Source organism: Natrix helvetica (assembly GCF_964273705.1).
Source record: "Natrix helvetica genome assembly, chromosome: 1".
NCBI classification, from domain to species: Eukaryota; Metazoa; Chordata; class Lepidosauria; order Squamata; family Natricidae; genus Natrix; species Natrix helvetica.
The window spans coordinates 58,828,596-58,851,196 of record NC_138548.1 but is presented as its reverse complement, the minus strand read 5'-3'; the positions used below and the strand labels follow the sequence as shown (position 1 = coordinate 58,851,196).

At 37.6% G+C, this 22,601-nt stretch overlaps 1 protein-coding gene across 1 annotated transcript in view; it reads right to left on the bottom strand.

Annotated features, from left to right (window-relative positions):
- The window catches only part of SLC25A21 (solute carrier family 25 member 21), a 293,494-nt gene that overhangs the window by 70,214 nt on the left and 200,679 nt on the right, over positions 1 to 22,601 (bottom strand). The window contains exon 3 of the mRNA XM_081968587.1: positions 9,627 to 9,710. Coding sequence (XP_081824713.1) covers positions 9,627 to 9,710 — 84 coding nt within the window. The remainder of the gene's footprint in view (positions 1 to 9,626; positions 9,711 to 22,601) is intronic.

Sequence of the window (22,601 nt, the reverse complement as noted above, 5' to 3'; positions counted from 1 at the left end):
ATTTACCCAAGCCATTTGGGGTTTTAGAAGCCACAATACAGTACTGAATGATGAGGTATTTGTAAACCAAATCTGACATGGTTAAGGGATGTCAAAAGAACTATCTGGTAGGTTTTTTTTTTTTTAAATGATAGATAATACTCTGAAAGTTAAGATAGAGAAAAATACATGTGTATGCTAGACCTGTGAATAGTGCATTAAGAATTCCACTGGAGCAAAAGATATTCTACTCTTCCTCCCATGTTTTTTTTATTACACAGCCACAACAACAAACTGGTACTTTTAGATACATGAGGGTGATATTCCTTGGGATTCAGCAATGGCTTAGAAGGGTTTTTCCCAGGTCATTCCTTCCCTTCTTAAAAACACAATTTCTGCATTACCAAACTTCATTTTCTTTGGTTCTATGATTCCAACCTGATATTTCTCATAGTTAGCTTGTCCCTTTGCTTAAGTGTAACATTCTTCTAGTGTAAATTCTGTTTAACAGACTCAGAGTTTGTATTGCCTTGGCTTCTGCCCCCTGGTTGCCACTTAAATGCCAATGCAGTGTGTAGTTAAAAATTAGGGATTAGGGATTAGACTCATGTTCTATTAATTCTCAGCCATGCTCATTCATCTCTCTTGGTCATTTTCTCTCACTGCAGGATTCTCACAGTATTGTTGTTGTGAGGAAAAATAGGACAAATACCATGTACATCGTTTGAACTCCTGAACAAACGATCAAATACCGCAAATACATAACTTGTGGCCCTACATAGATTGTCTGATTTAGAAGAAATTGACTTTGTGTGTGTGTTGCAAGGATATAAATTTGATGAAAGGAGAGGCAGGAAATTTTTTAGCACTTTTGATTCCTTTGGTAGCTAATATAATTATTTAAAATTTAAAAGAATGATCTAAAAGTGAACCAATAATATAAAACAAATGACATGTGGAAGGATAAATACCTTCAAATGTTACAGGTAATAAAAATACCAAGAAATAAAAAGTGTTATGTATTTAAAAATTAGCCGTTCCTATTTGGATGCCCATTGTGTGTCTCCAAGGGGGGCATAGTGATGATGGAGAGAGAAATTCAGTAGAGCCCCAAACTCTTGGTTTGTCAATGCCTGAACTAAGGAGGAGCCACAAAGAGGACATTGAACATATTGCAATATATACCAGGCCGATATTCACTCAGTGCTGGAAATCACTATCTATTGCTGGATTATTTTTCCACTAATGCTCATCCTTTTTGGTTAGCTTTGACTCTATGGAATCCATTAATTAGAACCCATTTAAAGGACTTCAGAGCTAATTTAATGGTGCTGTTTGTGCACTTCCCATCCCAATGTTATATGTTTGTGCAACTGAAATGCTTTTATCTTAACAACGACATCATCTTGGTGTTTCTTTTTCTTCTCTGAAGGCAGGTGCCCGCCTGCTTGTTGCAATGGGGCATGTCTCATCTGTGACCTTTTGTGCTGGTCTGTATGGCTAAAAGCGGGTTAGCTATCAAGGAAAATCACCTCGCATTATGGAAATCCTGTGGAGCATGGTCAAGATAGTGGCATGTGTTTGCAGTTGTCTGGATTTCTTGCCTTCATTGTGTCTTTCTATGAAACAAAAATGTTGATGTTTCTCCTAAATGGCAAAGGGTTGCTTATTACTTTACATTTTGTACTCTGCTAAAGTTAGCCAAATATAATATTGGGTACATAATAAGTCAGCTTTGAAGTCCACATCTGTGTAGAAATGGCCACTTTTTTTCTTCGAAACATGCATAGCTCTCATGTGGGAAAGATCTAGATGTATTTTTAATACTGTTTTTGTACCTGTCTGACATAACAAAGGCAAGATCACACGACTGTTTCATTTTTTCCCCCAATGCACTCTGGCATGCCAAATTATCACGGGAGGAAAAAATGCTTTTATTTTATTTTTGAAAAAAGAAAAAAAATAAGCTGCTTTTGAACATACTTCAATGGCTCTGAAGGCCAGTAGGTAAGCCAAGGGACATTCTCGAGTCCCAAAAGTTTTTTTCTGACCAATCTCTTCTTAATCTATCAGTCTAAAACAGAAATAAATGTTATCACAGATTCTGCTATACATTCCTAGCCCATGATTCTGTGCTCTCCTTAGCATATACCATAATTTCAACCCAACAAAATTAAATAAAACAGAGCACTTCTTTCTATAGGCCCCTGATGTTCAAATCCTGTAACAAATATATTCAATAAAATAACCCAATATGAAAGCCATGTTTAAATTATTGACTGCTGCTTGTCACTGAACAAGGTATTTACATTTCTTAAATGTCTCCAATAAACTAGTTAAACAGGCTTCCCAAAGCAATTAATTCCATAGAAAAGATTCTCCTACCACAGCCACCTTTTTTCTGAGTTTAAATTTTTCAAATACGGCAAGTTTTTACAACAGCAGAAATACAGAAAAAAAATTCAATCTTGTACTATAAATCCAGACAAAAAAGCTGCAATCCTTGAATTGCTCAGCATTTTATTTTATTTTATTTAAAAAGGGAAATAGTTTTCTTTTCTGTAGAGAAAATTACCCAGTGTTCTTTCTCTCCCTAAACTGAAGATGAAGATCTGAAAAAGAAAACAAAATTCTTCATGCTTTTTTTCCTGTCAACATTATGGCCCGCCAGTCATTGATTGTGAGATTTCTAAGCAGCTCCCATACAGACTAACACCAGCACAAAAGTTTTCACTTATTATTTGGCAGTGGCTAAGCCCGCAAAAGGACTTGCAGAGAGACTCATTAGAAAGGACCATGTCTGCTTGTGTTAAAAAACGTAAGTGTTACAGTCACTAATCTTTGGTGATGACAGAACAAAGTCTAGAAGCAGATGCTATTCAAAAGGCTATTGTCCTCTTCTTCCATACCAAGATTTAGTAAGTTGTTTTTATATTGTTTTAAGAACTACCTGCTATTGCCAGTATGAAAAAGACCATGCCTGCCTGAAGTCATTTTTTTTTCAGACTAACAGATCACAGCAGCAGAAAGAATAATATTTGATGTCTTGGATAAATGCATGCAAGCAATTGAGACAGGTTATTGAAACAGATTGAAGACTGAAAGGCAGTATCAGACCTGCTAAATGTCTGATTTAGGGCTCTAGCAAAATGGAAAGATAATTCAGAAGTTTAGAACATCGTGGTTTGTTCAAAAGTGGAAGGAGAAGCATCTGTTCTCCATCCATGTTTATTTGTTGTTGGGTTTTTTTTGTAAAATTTTATTGGTTTTTTACAAATGTTTTAGGGAAAAAGGTAAATAGGTGTAAACAATTTTGACAGCTACATCATGCGGGAGGTAGAAATCTCCCTGAATCTCACAACTTTAACAAAAAAGAAGAGAAAAAACATCAAAATTTGAATAAACATTGGCAGCTTTTTGTTTCTACATTCAATCATCAATATATTCAATCATCAATATATTCAATCATCTTTTATATCACTTCCAAGGGTTACATTATAACAACAATTGCAAAAATGTTTCAACTCATTTTTGTGATCTGAGTCTTCTAAGTGTTGCATCCTCCCCCCTGTCTGCTGGCAGAGCCGCGGCCCCTCCCTCCTTCACATCTTGTGTATTGTCCCCTGTTTGATCTAGGAGGGCACTATTTTTTTTAATGAAGGCCTCCGCCTCCGCAACTATGTTAATTTTAATTCTACTGCCCTCCCAGAAAATCAGCATTCCTTCTGGCAACAACCATTTAAACCAGATTCCATTGTTATATAATTTCTTTGCTAAAGAGGAGTATTTCTTCCTCTTATCTCTTACTTTCTTTGGAATCTGTTTAAGAATGGTTATTTCTTTGTCTTGATATTTTAGTGGTCCCACCCTTTGAGCTCCTAAGACCTCATCTCTTGTGGTCTTTCTAAGAAATTTAACATGTACTTCCCTTGGCACGTTGTGTGTTCTAGCATATGCTGAATTAATCCTATAAATCAGATCAATATCCCACCATAGCTGTTGTTTGTCTCTTTTAATATATTCTGCTAAAATTGTGGTCATAATCTCCTTGAGATCTTCATTCTCTGTTTCTGGCAAATTTTGGAATCTAAGAAAAAAAAATTCTCTCAAATTCCACCTTTATCATATGGTTTTCAAATTCTACATTCCCCTTCTGGATTGTCTTAACTCTTTCCTCAACCCAGTTGCGCCCTCCTCCAGCACCCCTATTCTCTGTTTATTTTGTGTTGTTTGTTGTTGCGTTTCTCTGAGCTGATCACTTAAGTCTGCCAATTGTTTTTTCAATTCGTCCTGTCCCTTTAAGAGAGTTTGAAACATTTGATCAACAGATAGTTCCTTTGAGCTTTCTTCAGTCGCTTTAGGTTGTAAAAATGAAGCCAATGGTGTCTTTTGAGTAACCGGGCTGGACGTAGAAGATGTTGGGGCCGAAGACAGCTTACCAGGCGGTAATTTTTTAGACTCATATTAGGTTCAGAGATAGCTATAAGTCTGCACAAAGAAATGGCGTCTGTGGAAAGACACAACTGGGAGAAGTCACAAGGCAAGCAAGTCCAGAGGAGAGCGTAGGTCTCTATACAGTTCCAAGCCAGGTGATATAAATCAATGTTCCAAATCCAAGGGAGATACGTACAAGGAGAGTCTCCTGGAGATATCTAGGGTGTGATATAGTACAAAGCCAGAAATTCTTTCAAAAGGGAAATTTCATTCATAAGTACAAGAAGAAGGAGGAAGTTGGCCATCTTGGCTCCGCCTTCACAGGAGATCAGAAAGCAACGTCCAAAGTTTCCATAAAGTAGTTTAAAAGAATCAACTCAGCAAACCTCCTTTGCAATTGTAGCAAGAAGTCATCCTCCCATTGCTTAAAGGAAGAGAAAGTAACTTTTAACTCTCTCTCTCTCTTCCAAGGAGAGGGATTTTCCAATTGCCGCTTTTCCGAGGGAGGGTTGAACCCCCCCCTCCAGTTTTAACACTTCAAAATATTGAAACCAGAGTTTAAAAGAGGCTGATGTTCATCAATTAAGTAGTTAAAAAGGAGATTGAGGGAAGCTTCCCACCTCACCGCATTTCAGCTGTAACGTCCGATTAGTTGTTTCCTTCCAGGCTCAACTCGGCGAAGGCGTGCTGTTGCGCACCCCCCACACTCCCCGGCTCCTGGGGCAAAGCTGGAGACCCCCCCTGCGGCCGCCGCCAATTCAGGGGGCCCCAACAAGCTGCCCTATGGCAGGGGGCCCCTCCAAGGCTCCCTGTGCTCCCCATAAACTTAAGGGGAGCCCACCAAGAAGACGAGCAGCGGATGCGACCGTTCATCACCTTCGGGGACCGGAAGTGATCTCCCATGTTTATTTGTTTTATCCAAGGGTTCATGAGACACCAAAGAGAGGAGTATGCATGTTGATATTTTGTACTATCTCCTTGAAGGATGTAGTAAAATGCCATTACTGAAATGGCCAAGAACATTATACTACTGCCTAGCAACAAATATCTTTTGTGGGATAAGGTTGAGAGGATGGATATCTATGCACTTTTGGATGGTTTTGGAGTATACAAATTATCTTTACTTTTTCAGTCTTGATTTCAGACTTGATTTTAAACAGAATCAATTCTGGATGCTTTATGGATCATCTCCTCTGAGGAGGAGACAAAAGAGTAATATTCTGTACTTGCTTTGATGGTTTTGGAATGCTCTCCTGTTGTATGTATGATGTGGCATTCTCATATGCTCTGTACATGAGTTTATGGTTATTCCTACAGGTGAAAGAGTTCCACCAGGGTGGGTAGTTACATTGCCCCTACTTAAGTGGTGGTTTTCAAATTTTTTAGAACCTCTTCTGTAGATGTGGCCTGCTTTGTGGGAGTGGCTAGCCAACCATGTGACTGGGTGGGAGTGGCTTGACAGTCATGTGACTGGGTGGGCATGGCCAAATTGTAAAATGTGGTGAAACCTACTTAACAATGCTCTTGCTTAGCAACCAAAATGTTGGCTCAGATACTGGGCATTTGAAGCACGCAAGTCTTAAAGCTGTCAAGTTACAAGACCCTTGCACCCCTAACTCTTTAGAAAAAAAAACCCAGGGGTGTTCAAACTTGACAGCTTTAAGACTTGTGGACTTCAACTCCCAGAATTCCTCCTCCAGTCATGTTGGCTCAGGAACTCTGGCATTGAAGCACGCAAGTCTTAAAGCTGTCAAGTTACAAGACCCTTGCACCCCTAACCCTTTAGAAAAAAACCCAGGGGTGTTCAAACTTGACAGCTTTAAGACTTGTGGACTTCAACTCCCAGAATTCCTCCTCTCGCTCTTCATCTTGATGATGGGCGGATGGCCGGGGGGGAGGGAGCTGGAACCGGTTCTAAACGGCACTGTAGATTTGTGGAACCTCTTCTATAGAAGAAGTTAGAACTGGCAGGAACCCACCCCTGCCCTATTTATTCTTGATTAAGGAAAATGCATATTTTAAGAGCCTATGTGGAAGAAAACATGAAATCCCGGACTAGATTGCTAACACTCCATGACTGAGTGGGAGGAATGGAGGAAGGGAGGAAATCAGTCCTACCCAAACTCCTATCAAAATAGCCTAGCTGTCCAGTTATAACCCTGGAGGAAGGCATGGGTAAGCTCTTCTGAAAGAGTTGGACCTCTGTCCAAAAATAATCTGGTTTATAGCAAACAGTACAGAGGTTGGACATAAAACAGGAAGAAACAACTGATAATGAGTGAGTTAGAAGTGCAAGGAAATGGCAATAAGCCTACGGTAATTCTGATCTCATGGTACTGTGGAAGTAGCATATGGGGACCCATGTAGCTGGAATGAAATAGGAAAAATGGCCTCTGGATAATCAAAGTAATAAACAGTACAGCCATCTAAAATCCTTGAAAGATTGTTCTACAATTGTTTATGAAATTAATAAATTCCAGTTCTATTTCTAGGTTTAAACTAACCTTCATGGCACAGCACAGACCTAACATTCTCAACCTGTTAACAACAGATCTAGTGTTGTTTCAAAAAAAAAACAATAAACCTATTTCTACAAGAGACTTTCTAAAACCCGAGAAGCACTTTAGAAACCTAAAGTCAGTCATTGGGTAGATGTAGTCATGTGTCTGGCATCATGGATGGCATTTCCCCCAAAATAGAGGGAGGGTACATGACTCATAGCAGCCTACTGAGCAGCTTTCATCTTAAATCATGTCAATAGCTACATTGTCAGTGAAGGATGCTAGATTATATCTAGGACCAACACAGGGGTGGGTTGCTACCAGCATTACTGCTGGTTCACTGTTCCGCGCACATGCGCAGTTGCCCATAAATAGGTCTGTGCATGTGCAGAACATTTAAAAATGGGGGGGGGAACCATGCTGCGCTGACGGGGGAACTGGTCCGGAGACGTTGGGCAGGCCTGGGTCACTGTCAGTTCCGGCGACCCAGGCTGGTAAACCACTGGTGAACCAGTCCAAACTGGAAGGAATTCACCTCTGGACCAACAGTATACCTGGAGAAAGGGAAACTTCTGTACAATGTTAAGCTGCTTCATTTGTGGGCTGGGGAAGAGACAAATGTACTGTCATAAAGAGATGCATGTAAAAATGGCTATAAGGGCATGTTAAGGGGGATGTAATAATAAGCCCAGACAATTTTTAAAAAATTGAATAAATAGCACTTAAAAGAAATAAATAATCCGTCATGCAACTAACCCTGGCAACTTTACCTCTACCTTCCAGTTTCTACAGGCTTTGGGTACGAATTCTGAGGCTCTGTCACATTAAATCTGTTTTAATCTCCAGGTTCTTGTATTCTGCAAGCATCCAGCCAAGTTTGATTGACTGAGAAGGAAGACACTCCTTAACTTCCTTTCCCTCTGAATTTCAGTTGCCTGCCACTCATGGGGACTATTTAAAAGTTTTTAGGAGACATCAATGAGACAGCATGCCATTCCAGCTTAATAACTAGTCAGTTAGCCAGCATTGAATTTTGCTATAATTTAGTTGGTTCCATTTTAATTTTTCTATCTTAGTTTTTATTGAATGACTTAAACGTGTTATTTAAAAGTTTATAACGTCAACACTAAATACATAATGAATTAAAATAAACAGGGAGAAAGATCCATTTGAGAGGCTTATCACAGGGTCAATAGAGGAAAATCCTGATTTCTCATTATTTGTACATCTGCCAACTATGCTATTGCTTATCACACTGCCAGTTCCAATATTAAACAATTCAGAAAATTAGGATTAATAGCTGCAACCCTATCAATTCTGCTTACACTAGATCAGTGTCAAATTCAAGGCCTGCGGGCCAGATCTGGCCCATAGGGTGCTGAGATCTGACCCACGGGGCCACCCTGGAAACAGTGAAGGACTGGCCCATGGTGCCTCTCCCAGCGAAAATGGAACTTGGGAAGACTGTACCTCTTGAAGTCCACCTCTCTTAAAGTTCCAAGTTTGAAAAACACTGATCTACTTTGCGATACATTAGGTGAGAATCTATCACAATCTAGATACAATCTAGAATTGTGGATTTATAGTCCATCTGATCAAAATCTCAATTAGTGTAATAAAGAAAGAGCTAGAATATTAGTAACAAATGCCTGTCCAGCCTAGTCCTAAATACTTTCAATAAAGAAATCTCTTACTCTCTAGGTCAGGAATAGGAAATAGATTTCCTCCAGGGATTTCAGTTTCATTTTATTCTTGAATGTGTTTTGTTCTTCTGAGGTCCACTACTGATGATGGAATGATATTATAGACTGTGTCGGGCTGAGATTTTAGGCCCTTTTTTCTTGATTTTGGAAGTGGTTCATTTTTTTGTCTTACACAAAACAATATTTTATTACTCTAGAGACTAAGCACAGCTATTTTAAACTTCAATCTATCAAGGGGGGGGGGCAAGAAAGAGGGAATCATGCTGCAAAGTTTGGCAGTGTTTTTTGGGGGGGTGGGAGCTGCAAAAATGGGAGCTTGCAGATTGCTTCCCTCCTGCTCCAGATAATTGGTGTCATTTTGGAACTGCACGTACTTTTCTCCTTATGATATGATAAGGCTGTTTCCAGTCATGAGAAATAATGTTCTAATAATCCAAAAAAGTTGTTGCTAATTGCCTGGAAGCATCTGTTACTACTCTTGAAACAATAGGGGAACTGGCCTCTAAATTAAGCATACATTTCAAGGAATCTTTTCTTAGTTTTCTTTTGTTTAAACGTGACATCAATTTACCTCATGTGATGTCAGTAAAATGACATATTATCACGATCTTTCTCACAATTAAAATACAAAAAAAATGGTTTAATGGTCCTACATATGCCAACTTTCTTAGTTCCTTAGCATCACTGCAAGGAGTTTTTATAATACATAAAAGTGTCATTCAGCAATAATTAATAAAACTACTCCCCTTTCACATTAATTAAGAAATAATGTAAACACTTCAGCCCCAGTCGCATAAATCTTTACACATCATAAAGTTTAATATAGCCGAAGCATCTCAGTTGGTTAAAAAATATTCTAATTGCAATGAACAACCCAATGTTTTCTTTACCTTAGAACTCCAGTTCAGAATAAAAAAAAAGGTACAGATGTGAAATGAATGAAATGCAGTGCAATAATATTTTTTATGGAGTAAAATCATAAAATTATAATGTATGGCGGTATCCTTACCCTTCCATCCGGAATATAGTTTTAAAACTGTCTCCAAGGCTCTTGTACCCGGAGGGATCAGATTTTCCTCTTTGAATTTGGAACCTATGAAAGTAGTGAATGAAAACTTAGAAGCTATACCAGGGTTTAAAAATATACATTTTACAAGTGTTGTACGAATTTTCTAAATGTTATGCTCATATTTTATCTCTTACTTCCTTCTTGAATGTTAAATTATACATTGCTTCAGATAATTCTTAGGGATGTAAAAGCGATCTGCCATGAATTTCTTTCAAGTGAAATAACATAGTCTACCAACACGGGCTCCATTACAGCATAAACAGAATATATAGAACACACAATGTCTGCCTTGAATATTTTCTAAAGTATTTCCTAAATACTTTCTTAAAATATTTCCTTAAAATAACTATATTAATGGCAGTGACAAACCAACAAACTCTGATATGGAAGGACACATCTAAAAAAAAAACCTGAACAAAACACTATCTGTTGGGAACAGTGGTATACAAATGTATATGGCCATGTAAATTATACTAAGTAAAAAATACATGTTATTTTGACCAAATCATAGACCAACCTGGGATACAGGTTGGGATGCACAACCTGTATCCCAATTCAACAGGAAGTTTCCAAGATTACTTTACAATTTGTAAAAAATAGTACATTATGCTCATAGAATTAAACTGAAATGCAGCTTAAATTTTCTATCACATCATGTTGGCTCTTTCCAGTTCATACAGCACTATTACTAGATAATTTCAGATTTTACATGAAACACAAGTCTTAGGGTAATGATCTTTTCCTGTATTCCAGTTTTGCTAGAACACAAAGATAATAGTCCAGCACTTCAAATATGCAGTCCTTTTACACCTCTAAATCTGGATGGCCGATAGCAGGGGTGTCAAACTCAAGGCTCAGGGACCAGATTTGGCCAGCAGGGTGCTTAGATTTTGACTGTGGGGTCACCCTGGAAACAGCGAAGGACTGGCCTGCGGTGCCTCTGCCAGTGAAAACGGAGCTTGGGAGGGCTGTGGGCCGGCCCTCTGTAGCTTTGTTTTCACTGGCAGAGAGTTGCAGGAGGCTGTCACAGCCAAAAACGGAGCTCGGGAGCCCATTTTTGCTGGCAGAGCACTTGAGCCACCCCAGGCACCGAAACGAGTGATGTCAAGCTGGCCACTCTCACCCTAGTCATGCCCATCCTGGCCCCCAGAGGTCAAGCACAACCCTAATGCGACCCTCAATGAATCGAGTTTGACACTCCTGGTCTATACTCATTCCTCCTCCCTTTAATTCTGTTGTACATTTTGATATATTATATTGTTTCAGTGTTGATATGTCAGTAAAGATATTTGAGCAGCATTAATTTAATTTATTAACATTCTATTGTTTATATGACTTGCAATATTGAAAATAAAAAAGACAAAGAAACATATTGTTTACCGTATTTTTCGGAGTATAAGACGCACCGGAGTTTAGACGCACAATTTTTTTAAAAAAGTAGGTAGGTAGATAGAGGGATAGAGAGGGAAAGAAAGAGAGAGAAATACAGTAGGTAGGTAGGGAGAGAGAGAGAGAGTAGTTAGGTAGGTAGGTAGATAAAGGGAGAGAGAGAGAGAGAGAGAAATAGAGAAATACAGTAGGTAGGTAGGGAGAGAGAGAGAGAAATAAAGTAGATAGGTAGGGAGAGAGAGAGTAGGTAGGTAGGTAGATAGATGGGGAGAGAGAGAGAAATACAGTAAGTAGGTAGGGAGAGAGAGAGGGGTATAGGTAGATAGGTAGGTAGGTAGGTAGGTAGATGGATAGAGAGAGAGAAATAGAGAGAGAGAGAAATACAGTAGAGAGAGAGAGAGAGAGAAATACAGTAGATAGGTAGGGAGAGAGAGAGAGTAGGTAGGTAGGGACAGAGAGGGAGAGGGAGAGGGAGAGGGAGAGGGGGAGAGAGAGAGAGAGAGAGAGAGAGAGAGAGAGAGAGAGAGAGAGAGAGAGAGTAGGTAGGTAGGTAGGTAGGTAGGTAGATGTTTCCAGGTGTATTTATCCATTTATGCTGGACAAAGAAATCACTGACAATCTGCAGCACCTAAGACTTTGTTTCTGCTGACATAGCACTTGATCAATCTAATTCTCATCGATCACTTTAACTAAAGAAAAAAAAGTTTTTGCACTCTGCAAACCTCCCAAAAACAGCCCGGTTTTTTAAAAAAGAGGCAGGCATAGCTGGGGGTGGGTGGGCTTGCAGAGTGCTCCTGGAGAGGTGGGGGGGGCTAAAAACAAGCAAAAACCGACCCATTTTTCACAAAAACAGGCCTGTTTTTTGTCAAAAAAATTGCATGCATAGCCTTATAGAGTGCTGCTGGGGCATGGGGATGAAAGACAGCCCATTCTTTGCTCATTTCTGCCCTCCCCAGCCCCCAGGAGCTGTCTGAAAGCCTCCATAAGGGTATGTATGGCCATTTTGGTGAAGGGGCGGGGCTTCAGGAGGCAAAAAATTCTGTATTTGATGCACCCAGATTTTCAGCCTCTTTTTTGAGGAAAAAGGTGCATCTTATACTCTGAAAAATACGGTATATACCAATTACAATTAGAATTATATATTAATTATAATGTGTTATATCAATATTATGAGCAATGTGATCTACGTTTACAGCAGTGAGAATAAATGTTGTTCAATACTGGAAGAAAATATCTGGCTGAGAACTTAGACTTGGTGAATATGATCCAATGACAAAGCTAACAGTAAACAATAAAAGTTTAATCAAATCTTAAAAAACAATGGCTCCCACACATACAATGTATCACATAGCAAGGCAAATATAATCACGTACAGTTCAGTTTCTAAGTAGACTTAAATGTCTTCCCTAGGGAAAAATAGTAAATAAGAATATCTTTGAAATTGATATTCTTTTCAAATTATTCTTTTTTAAAATTTTTGATAAATTCATTTCGCAGAACTATTTTTTCCTATAGATACATAGGAAAACATTTCTTTCTTTCTATTCAGTCATGTCCAATTGTCAGAGACAGCCTGGGCAAGTTTTCTTGGAGAGGTTTTTCAGAGATGGTTTGGCATTATCTCTTTTCTAGGGTGAAGACAAAGTGATCAGCCAAGGCCACCCAGTTGGCTTTGTGCCTAAGGCAGGACTAGAACTCCCAGTCTCCCAGTTTATATCCCTTAACCACTACACCCAAGTGGCATGTGTTCCTGTACATACAGACACATTTTTATATAAAGCAATTATACAATAGAGGCTTTAATGCTTAGCAATCACCTTAAAATGGTGTAATTTCTTTCTTTCCAATATTATATCCAATTTTCTATACTTTTGGTAACCTAACTGGATGAGGAAAAAGAGGCTAAACATTCAAAATGAACAGCATTTTTAAAAAGCTATTGATCAATATGATTTTACCAAATATGAATCCACTAAGATCCCTTAGTGTATCAGGTATGGATAACAAATATTGAATCAAACTATTTGCTTTGGATGAATGCAGTCACACAATAAGTTGAGGTAGAGTCTTCCTTCAGGCAAGAGTCCAAAGGTGTGACTCTGTAGTTTGGAATCCTTCATAAAAAACAGATACATCTGTACACAAAGCTTACATATACTATAGATTTTATTGCCTACAAAATGCTGTGCAAGGGGATATGTAAGGGGTGGAGAGAATAGTGGTGACTATCAACTTTACCTTCAAAACTCAAAGAGTGATTCAGCAGAAGCTCTTCTATAATCACATTTTTTTGGGAGAAGTGCTAAATTTTGTTTTTACTCTTACTATGTCATTTATTTATGTCTCAGAATAAAAAAGCTGTAGGCATTTTTCTTTTGAAAAAAAAATCAAAATTACTGTACCCATATGTCTGAAACTGGACAACCTTTATCTATTCAGACAGTTTCTGTGCCTGAAAATTCTGTCCCATTTTGTTAAAAAAGTAAAAATGTGAAGCCATGTATAGATTTCACCTGTTGACAAAAGGATTTCCAAGATTTTGCTTTGATAGAGCCACCAATCTGGTCTGTAAAAATCTACAGTAGTTGATTACGAGATGGATGCAAAGAACTAGAAAATTCTGTATTTTGTTGTTAACAAGCAGCAGTTGTAAGATTTGAAGTTCCAATCTCCTAAAATCAAGCCTGAAGCAAATGTTATAATGGTTCGTGTTCCTATTACTTCCAAGTCCACATTATATTTTAGGGTACACATTGAACTCTATAAAGAAGGTATGCTATACTCTTCTGTGTCATGAAAAGTATAATGTTGGTGTATTTTCACTGGAAGTATCAAATATTAGTCAGAGACTTAAGAGAAAAAATAAAAGAAGAAAAAGATAACCACAAGACTTTTACTGCAGGATATTGATGCAATCTAAAACTAAACAAACAACCAGACAAATTTAAAAAAAAACTAAGCAAATAGAAATGGAGCTTTTATAGATCCTGCTTTCATACACTTCCACCAGCACTTTTGGTGGGAAGATTTCATAGGATTCCTTATTTACAGAGACTTTGCCCTTGTGGCTCCAATGAGGGAGAAAATCTTGCTCATATTCTCATATGGTTTCTTTTTTATATTGCCCCAACATGTGGTCTGAACTCCCCAATCATCTCTAAATTTGGGGGTCAAACTGTTAAAATTGTATGCACCCACATATTAGGTGGCCAGAAATGTTCCCTAAAGCATACAATTGTGCAAAAATTTAAATTACAGAATATTTGTAGCTCCAGGTTTAACATTTTACCTAGTTTACTTATGAAACATCTGCAAGAAAACAACCAAGCTCAGAGAGCAACAAGCTCAGCGAGCATTTTTAATTAGATATGCATTTTTTCTTGTAATAAAAAATTGCTACATTAAATTGCCATTTTCGTTTACTGTATAGGCTGATCAAAGACAGTAATAAAGATTTGATTTATGACAATTCAATAAGAATATGTAGAAGGCTTATTATCTTTTTTCTAGCATTCATAATTCAAGCAGCTTTTATGTGTTTTACACTTTTGCATTTTTAATTATTAAAATAAAATCAACATAAATTAAATGATATGATCTACCTAAAACATTTCTCAGTGTATATACGGAGCCTGCCTTGTGTTTTGGACTACTATTTTCATCCTTCCTAGTCACGATGGACAACAGTCAACGATTATGTAGTTATAATTCAGAACATCTGGAACAATCCAGATCAGGGGAAGATTAATATAAATGACTTTTAATTACAATAATTTTAATGAAAGAGAGATGTATTAAAATTAATGAATCATAAAAATATACTAATGATGCTTATTTCTTGTGCCCTTTTTTCCTGAGACATAATAAAATACATTTGGCAATTATGAAAGAAAATGCATACTTCACTTGAATGCGCTTTCAGTTGGGCCCCTAATAAAAATAGTTCTGGCACATCTGGAATCTCTGTCTATGGTAACTTATTTTATTAAAGAAAAAAAAACTGTTGCCAAGTTGGCAGTGCAGCAAACACTCTTCAGCAGCTTTACACTCCAGTAAGAATTTGTTGCATGACTTTCTTTTTTTTCAAAGAGCTCTTGGGAGGATTAGAAAAATTCACAACTTCCAGTGGCATCGAACTAAGTACAAGAACGTTAGTCAACCAGATATGTGTGTGTGTGTTGAATTAAATATGCTATTTAAATATGAATACACACACACACACACACACTTGATAAGCCATAAGTCATATTAAGATTATGTATTGATGATCCCTCCCCCCCAAAAAAGAAGCTGATCAAGGAAGATAATCAAAAAATTACTTAAAATACATCTGGCAGATGTGCAGGACAGAAAGTGGATTGATGTGACTCAGATGAAATACTGATATAGAACACAATACAGAAGTATAAAATAAGATAGGAAAGGGACATATTTTATCACCGTAAATTCTTTGCGGGCCTTTGGTAACATTGAGCACTGAATACACTTGAGGGATGTGCAAGCTAACACCAAACATCCAGGCTTTCATTAGCTGAGGATGCCATTCACACTTACTGAATGATCTACACTTGGCTGGATTTCTACAACAAGCTTTGTCATGATTTGTGGTCTATGGAGTGTAACATCTGGATTCTCACACCACTGATACCAAAATCCAAGGATTTTGTGGAATCTGTGAACCTAGACAGGATGTGTTTAATTACAGGTAGTCCTTGACTTACAACAATTTTTAATTGACCATTCAAAATGTGACTTTTGACTGTTTTTCATAGTTATGACCTTTGCAGCATGCCATGATCATGTGATCAAAATTCTGGTGCTGCCAGAAACTGGTTCATATTTATGACTTTTGCTGTGTCCCAGGGTCATATGCAATCATCTTTTGTGACCTTCTGACAAGCAAAGTCAGTGGGGAAGGCAGATTCATTTAACAACCAACTTAACAACTGCTGTGATTCACTTAACAACTGTGGCAAGAAAAGTCATAAAATGGGACAAAACTCACTTAACAAATGTCATGCTTAACAGCAGAAATGTTGAGCTCACACTTAACAGCAGAAATGTTGGGCTCAATTGTGGTCATAAATTGAGGACTGCCTATATAGAATATGATTTTATGTTTAAAAAGTGAGACGCTAATCCAATGTTCCAGCAGCTTTGTTCATTTTTACTCTGGGCAGTTTGTTTGTTTGTTTGTTTGTTTATTTATTTATTTATTTATTTATTTATTTATTTATTTATTTATTTATTTATTTATTTATTTATTTATTTATTTATTTATTTATTTATTTATTTATTTATTTATTATTAGCGTTTATATACCGCCCCCTCTCCTGAAAGGGACTCGGGGCGGTGTACAGTCCGTATTAAAATACAACAGATTAAAACGTAGAAATAACTATATAAATACATGTATAAGAGGAGGGTAAAATATGCCAAACTGTACAGCTAATAAATAAATCAATACAAAAGTTTAAAATATCAAGTTAAATTTAAAACAATATCCCTCTAAAAACCAGTAAGAATGTGTATGCCAGGAGGTAGACGTTAAAATTATGCCAAACCAGCCAGTCGGAACAGGTGTGTCTTCAGTTTCTGTCGGAAGGAGCGGAGGTCAGTAGTGGTTCTAATATCGGGGGGGAGGTCATTCCAGAGGGTTGGGCCCATCACAGAGAAGGCCCTACTCCTTGGTGTCGCCCGTTGGCATTGCCTCGTGGACGGCACCAGGAGAAGGCCCTCCCTGTGAGAGCGGATTGGCCGCAGGGATGTATGTGGGAGGATGCGATCCCGCAGGTAACTAGGCCCTATGCCATGGAGCGCTTTAAAGATGGTGATCAGAACCTTGAAACGCACCCGAAAGACCACAGGTAGCCAGTGCAGCTCGCGCAGGAGAGGTGTTACGTGGGAGTACCTAGTACTCCCCATGACTACCCGCGCGGCTGCGTTCTGGACTAGCTGCAGTCTTCGGGCGCGTCCCAAGGGAAGCCCCATGTAGAGAGCTTCTAGAACTCCATTTTGTTAGCAAATATGATGCAAATATCCCTGTTAAACTGCTGTTTCCCAGCAGGGCACTTAAGGGATTCAGATACAGGAAAATCTGGTAGTGTACACTCACTTCGTTATTTGACTAAAGCATGTTTTACATAGCATATAAATCAGTGCACAAGATATGAGACTAAGATGGGAAAAGAAAAGAAACTCAGTAAGCATACTCTGAGAACTTCTTCCTGCGATTCACAAGTTTATGATTAATCAAGAACACATTTAAATATGTATTTAAAGCTTTATGCTGTAATTATTTATCTTTTTATCTGGAAACACAGGCTTATTCCTGAGTAGACCCATATATCACTGAAACAGTAAATGGCATTTCTGGTAGCACAAAAGGTGCATCTTATCATACTTTAGCTACCTTGTAATCATTTTCCCATTCCCCATCAACTTCTGGAAAGTAAATATGCCTAAATCCAAAGTTTTGGCAATTCAGACTAAAAAAAATACCTTAAATCAACATTACTGGGTACCAGAAAGTTTATGGCATCCCCAAATCCTCAACAGTTGCTATTTTAAGACTAGCAAAGGTGGTGTTTGAAAAGATATCTATAAAGGCAGATGTTTAGTTTCCTTAGTCTGAAATGGATTATTTTGTTTAAAATCATAGTTCTGTGCTAGAAGTAGAAATACAACTATGTGAAAAATAAAAAGGAAGTTATGAGAAACCAATGTACTCTTCGGCATTTTAATTTAGTTTGATTTCCTTCCCTGAGGAAGGAAGCAGAAGCTAGATAATGATGGGTAAAAACATCAAGCGAAGAAAGATAATAAAAAATGAGTAATTTTATTATAACAGTCCAGGACACAGGACTACATAGGAGTGAGAGCAAGACAGTGGCATCAGATTCGGGGTTTGAATTGAGATGATAACTTATAGTTTGTCATGGAAGCAACTGCCTGCGAAAGCGCTTGAATTGGGACTGAAAGGCGAAAGGAAGTAGCATGCTATGTCCCATATTCGGGTAGACCAGGTTGCCCTGATAGACAGGCCTCACCAGAAAAACACTTTCACTCCTGATAATAGAGGTAGTCCTTGACTTACAACCACAATTCAACCCAAAAATTCAGTTGTTAAGTGAGACAGTTTTAAGTGAATTTTGACCCATTTTATGACTTTTCTCACCACAGCTAAGTGAATCACTGCATTTATTAGTAATGCATTTGAGTAGCTTCTGCTCTTAATTGATGTTCAGAGCAGAAACTGTATAAGAGATTTATGTGTCCATTGTAGTTTTACTGTGACATCAAGGAAGTGGACCTGAAAGTAGACTTGGGTTGATGATGAGATGGGAGTTGTGACATCTTGAGGATCCATATGATAAAAATAAAAACTGTTAACTGACTTCAACATCTGGAACAGAATTTGTGGATTGTTTATTTAACTTACCTAGGATAATATGTAAATTGAGAATATATTTCTGCCGTTTATTTGAAGAATGAATCTTTCAGTTCACTGAAAGATTTACCCTTGACAATATGAATGTTCAAATTCAAAACAAATGGCTAATTATATTAAGCCTCAGAGCTATAAATTCTGCCAATATGGAAGGTTCTACTTTAGCTGTGGTACTGCAATGATTTATTTTATTGGGCCTTTGAGTCGATTATTTGAGGCCTGGCAACTCCCTGGATAGGTCCCTGCAATTTTCTTGGCAAGTTTTCTCAAAAGTGACTTGCCAATGCCTACTTCCTAGGGCTGACAAAGAATGATAGGCCCCAGCACAGAATTTGGATTAAACTATCTTGTGTTGCTTTGGGAACTTGTATGATTGTACACATTCTTGTATACTTTTGCACAAACAAAAAACTGCATGTTTCAGAAATAGGTTGAAGTTAGCTATATCAGTTTTCTATATGCAGAAATGTTGTTTTGCTTTACATTAAGTGTGCTTGGTATGGAGGGATATTTCTATTTAGAAAATTTATTGTAGAATTCTCAGAAATGCTGGGTCATGTAATAAAAGAAAATTATGTGTAACTCTTTTTCTTTGGGCCAGTTTTTGGTTTATAGCTATGCTAATTGGGATTTAGCATAGTTTGAAGCCTAATTCATTTGGTGGGCACCAGAATAGGAAACAAGACACTGTTAAGGATTGTTATGCTATAATGATGCATTGGGATAATCTTCTAAAGCAAAGTCAAGTTCAAAATCTCACTATGGTGTCACGCCTACATTTATCCTGGTTTTTTGACCTAGTGTTAGAAGTTTTTCTTTTTCTATTTTAATCTAAAAGTTCAACAGTATTTATTCTGAATTTCTCTCAGCTATATTTTTGAGATTACTGTATTGCTTGAGGTGGCTAAAAATGCTACTGCTGTTTTTTCTTGCAGTTCTATTGCACTGAACCTTCATCGGTGGTTACATTTTGCAATCACAAACAATTCAAATGAGAGAAGTTCCCTCGTGGTGGCTCCCTTTCGATGTCACTAAGGAGAGTTAGTTTGATGTAGTGATTAAGCTACTGGGCTAGAAGCTGGGAGACTGTGAGTTCTAGTTCTAGTACCCTAGGCACAAAGATAGCTAGGTGATCTTGGGCCAGTTAATCTTTCTAAGCCCTAGGAAATTAAAAAAAAAAACCCACTTCCAAAGAATCCTGCCAAGAAAACTGCAGGGACTTGTCCAAACAGTCGCCAGGAATCTACAATGACTCAAAGGTACCCACAAAAAGAGCAAAAAAGCCAAAGAGGCTGAAGAATCCTCAAGAAAGTAGTGTATAATATGACACACAAATACAAAAACAAATACACTAAAAAGATATAAGAAATCTTGGGTTTCAGAAATTTTAGTTCCTAATCCTAATCCTAACCTTAAACCTAATCACTTAGAAAGGGTTGTTCCATCACAATAGCTTTCAAAAAGGGAATTAAGCTGTATGTTAGAAAATAATTAAGACACTTATAATTCTTGGCTACCTCAGATATATAAATTAAAACTGTCTGTTGATATGCTTCAATAATTACACTGATTGGGAAAAAAAACCCCACCCATTTAATCATAGGTGTCTCATTGTAACATGAAATATATTTTAACATCTGTTTCCAAAAAAAAAAAAACCCTCACAGCAAAGTTCTAAATTTCATTGATATTCTAAATTATAGATAATATTTTTCACAAATCATCTATAGGGTGATCATTATCACTATTTTAAAATTTCCATCACCTGCTTTATAATGAGAAAATTAGAATGCTGTTCACCAATTTTATCCTTAATTAAAGGGTTGGTTCTGATACATCACAATGGTGTGAATGATGTAGGACCAAGCTTTTAAACAATGCCACCTTATAATGTACTGCCTTTACAAAAGCTATTCTTTTAAATCTTGTTATTCTCTTATATAGAAAGGCTGACCATTTATACTTGACTCATGTACATCATAACTAATTAAAGTTAGTGGGATTAGGTAGAGGACTCTGTGATAAGCATATGATTGCCTGAGGGGCATGGTTCTGGTGGCAATTAAGTATATCTTCTGAATAAAATTATTCCAAACCTATAGGTTCGTTAGAGAACTATAAGCGAGTTTTTCTGCATTTATTTTTGGTGAAAACCCCAGATTCTCTTGAAGAACACCAATTTTCCAGACTCATATCAGTCTGAATTTAGGGTTGGTTTGGTGATCAAATAGGCTTTGGATGCCATTAGGGATGTTCTTTCCTCCTTTAAGAAAGTTTTGAAGAATTGCCAGACTTCACAATGTTGCAGATTGACAGCTAGGCATGGAATACACATTTCTATAAGGGGAGGTACTTTTTATCGTATACTCACAGTCAGATACCCCAGCTTTGCTGCAGATAGAAAAGATGTGCTCCTTTCAAAACACAGCTTCAGAGAGAAGCTATGAGCTGTGGCTGGTAAAAGCTAGGATTAACATAATTCCTTAAAGCCTTTGATTACGTTTCACCTTAGGCAGGAATTTCCAAGAAATTAGGAAGCCTTGGAAAGTTAAAGTAGAGGAACAGTTGTTTCAAGTACCATATTTTTTAGAGTGTAAGATGCACCATTTTCACCCCAAAAAGAGGGTGAAAATATGGTTGCGTCTTATACGCTGAATACAGCATTTTTCACCTCCCGAAAGCATCCTCTTTGCAAAAATGGACATGAATAGGCTTTGGGAAGCCTGCAAAGTGCTCCTGGGAGCTGTGGAGGGCAAAACGAGCAAAAAACACTCCTGTTCTTTGCCCGTTTTTTGCTCCCCCCCCAGCCCCCAGGAGCACTCTACAAGCCTCCCAAAGCATAGCATTCCCTTTTTTGTTTGCAAAAAATGGGCCAATTTTTGCAAAAAAGGGAGCATTTTTTGCTTGTCCCCCCCCTGGCCCCCAGGAGCACTTTGCAGGCCTCTCAAACTCTCTGCTTGTCTCATTTTTCACAAAAAATGAGGCATGCAGAGAGTTTGGGAGGCATGCAGAGTGCAAAAACTTTTTTAAATTTACCTCTTCAAAATCTTGGTGCATCTTATACTCCAGTGTATCTTATTGTCTGAAAAATACAGTAGATGCTACATCTAAATTTTTTAAAAAAAATAATCATTATTTTTTCTGTGATGCTACATCTTATAATTTCATTATGTTATAGTTTTATTTCTCTATATGGTGTGTGATGCTAGTTCGCCTCCATATGGTGCACCTGGATAGCATGGTAGTGTGAACCAAATGACTAGCAACAATTGGCAGCCAGAGTAGATTGGAGAATTGGCAGTTAACGACAGTTGGCAGCTAGATATTTTTTTAGAACCCCTGGCTCTCTAAATACATGGCAACTGGTAAACAAAATGGGCCTTCTAAAGCCCCAAGGGTGAAAGAGTACTCAACTCCATCAAGAAAGCACTGTCAGCCTTTCAACAGTTGGCTCCATCACACTCTGAATTCACCCACATTAACATCTGAACCACTATAAGTCCATGTATTTGCCATACGCTACGTTAAATAAATAATTTCTCTATATAAGCTAAAAAAATGGATAGTCAACTTTCTTATTTTTATACCTCAGGTTGGGAAATGAGATATTATTTTATTTAGCAGCTTTTTGTGATCTGGAACAAGTTCAATCCTACTGAACCTCTTTATAGAGATTTTTTAAAATGTAGCATACTAGCTCCATCTTGTGGTGCAACCAGAACACTATATTTTCTTTTTGATTTTTAATTAATTTGAAACCATCTTACACTGATTTAAACAGCTTTGAATTTATTTTCCTCAATATCGAACATTACTTACTTCGTATCTTACCTTTTCAAAAATGTTTTTACATTTGGCATTTCCTTGTGAAATGAAGTTGGGTTTTTCTTATCTCTTCTGAGCTTACCCAAGGAGAGGACATGGAGGAAGAGAGGAATCTAGCCAAATACCTCTATACTATATGACTGGAAGAGGTACAGTGTTAGATAAATTATTTCAAGTTTTGTATTTTGAGCTTTTTAACCACCAGAAAAGCGGTTAGAAAGGAGTGTAGAAATAATGGAATGGAAGAATTG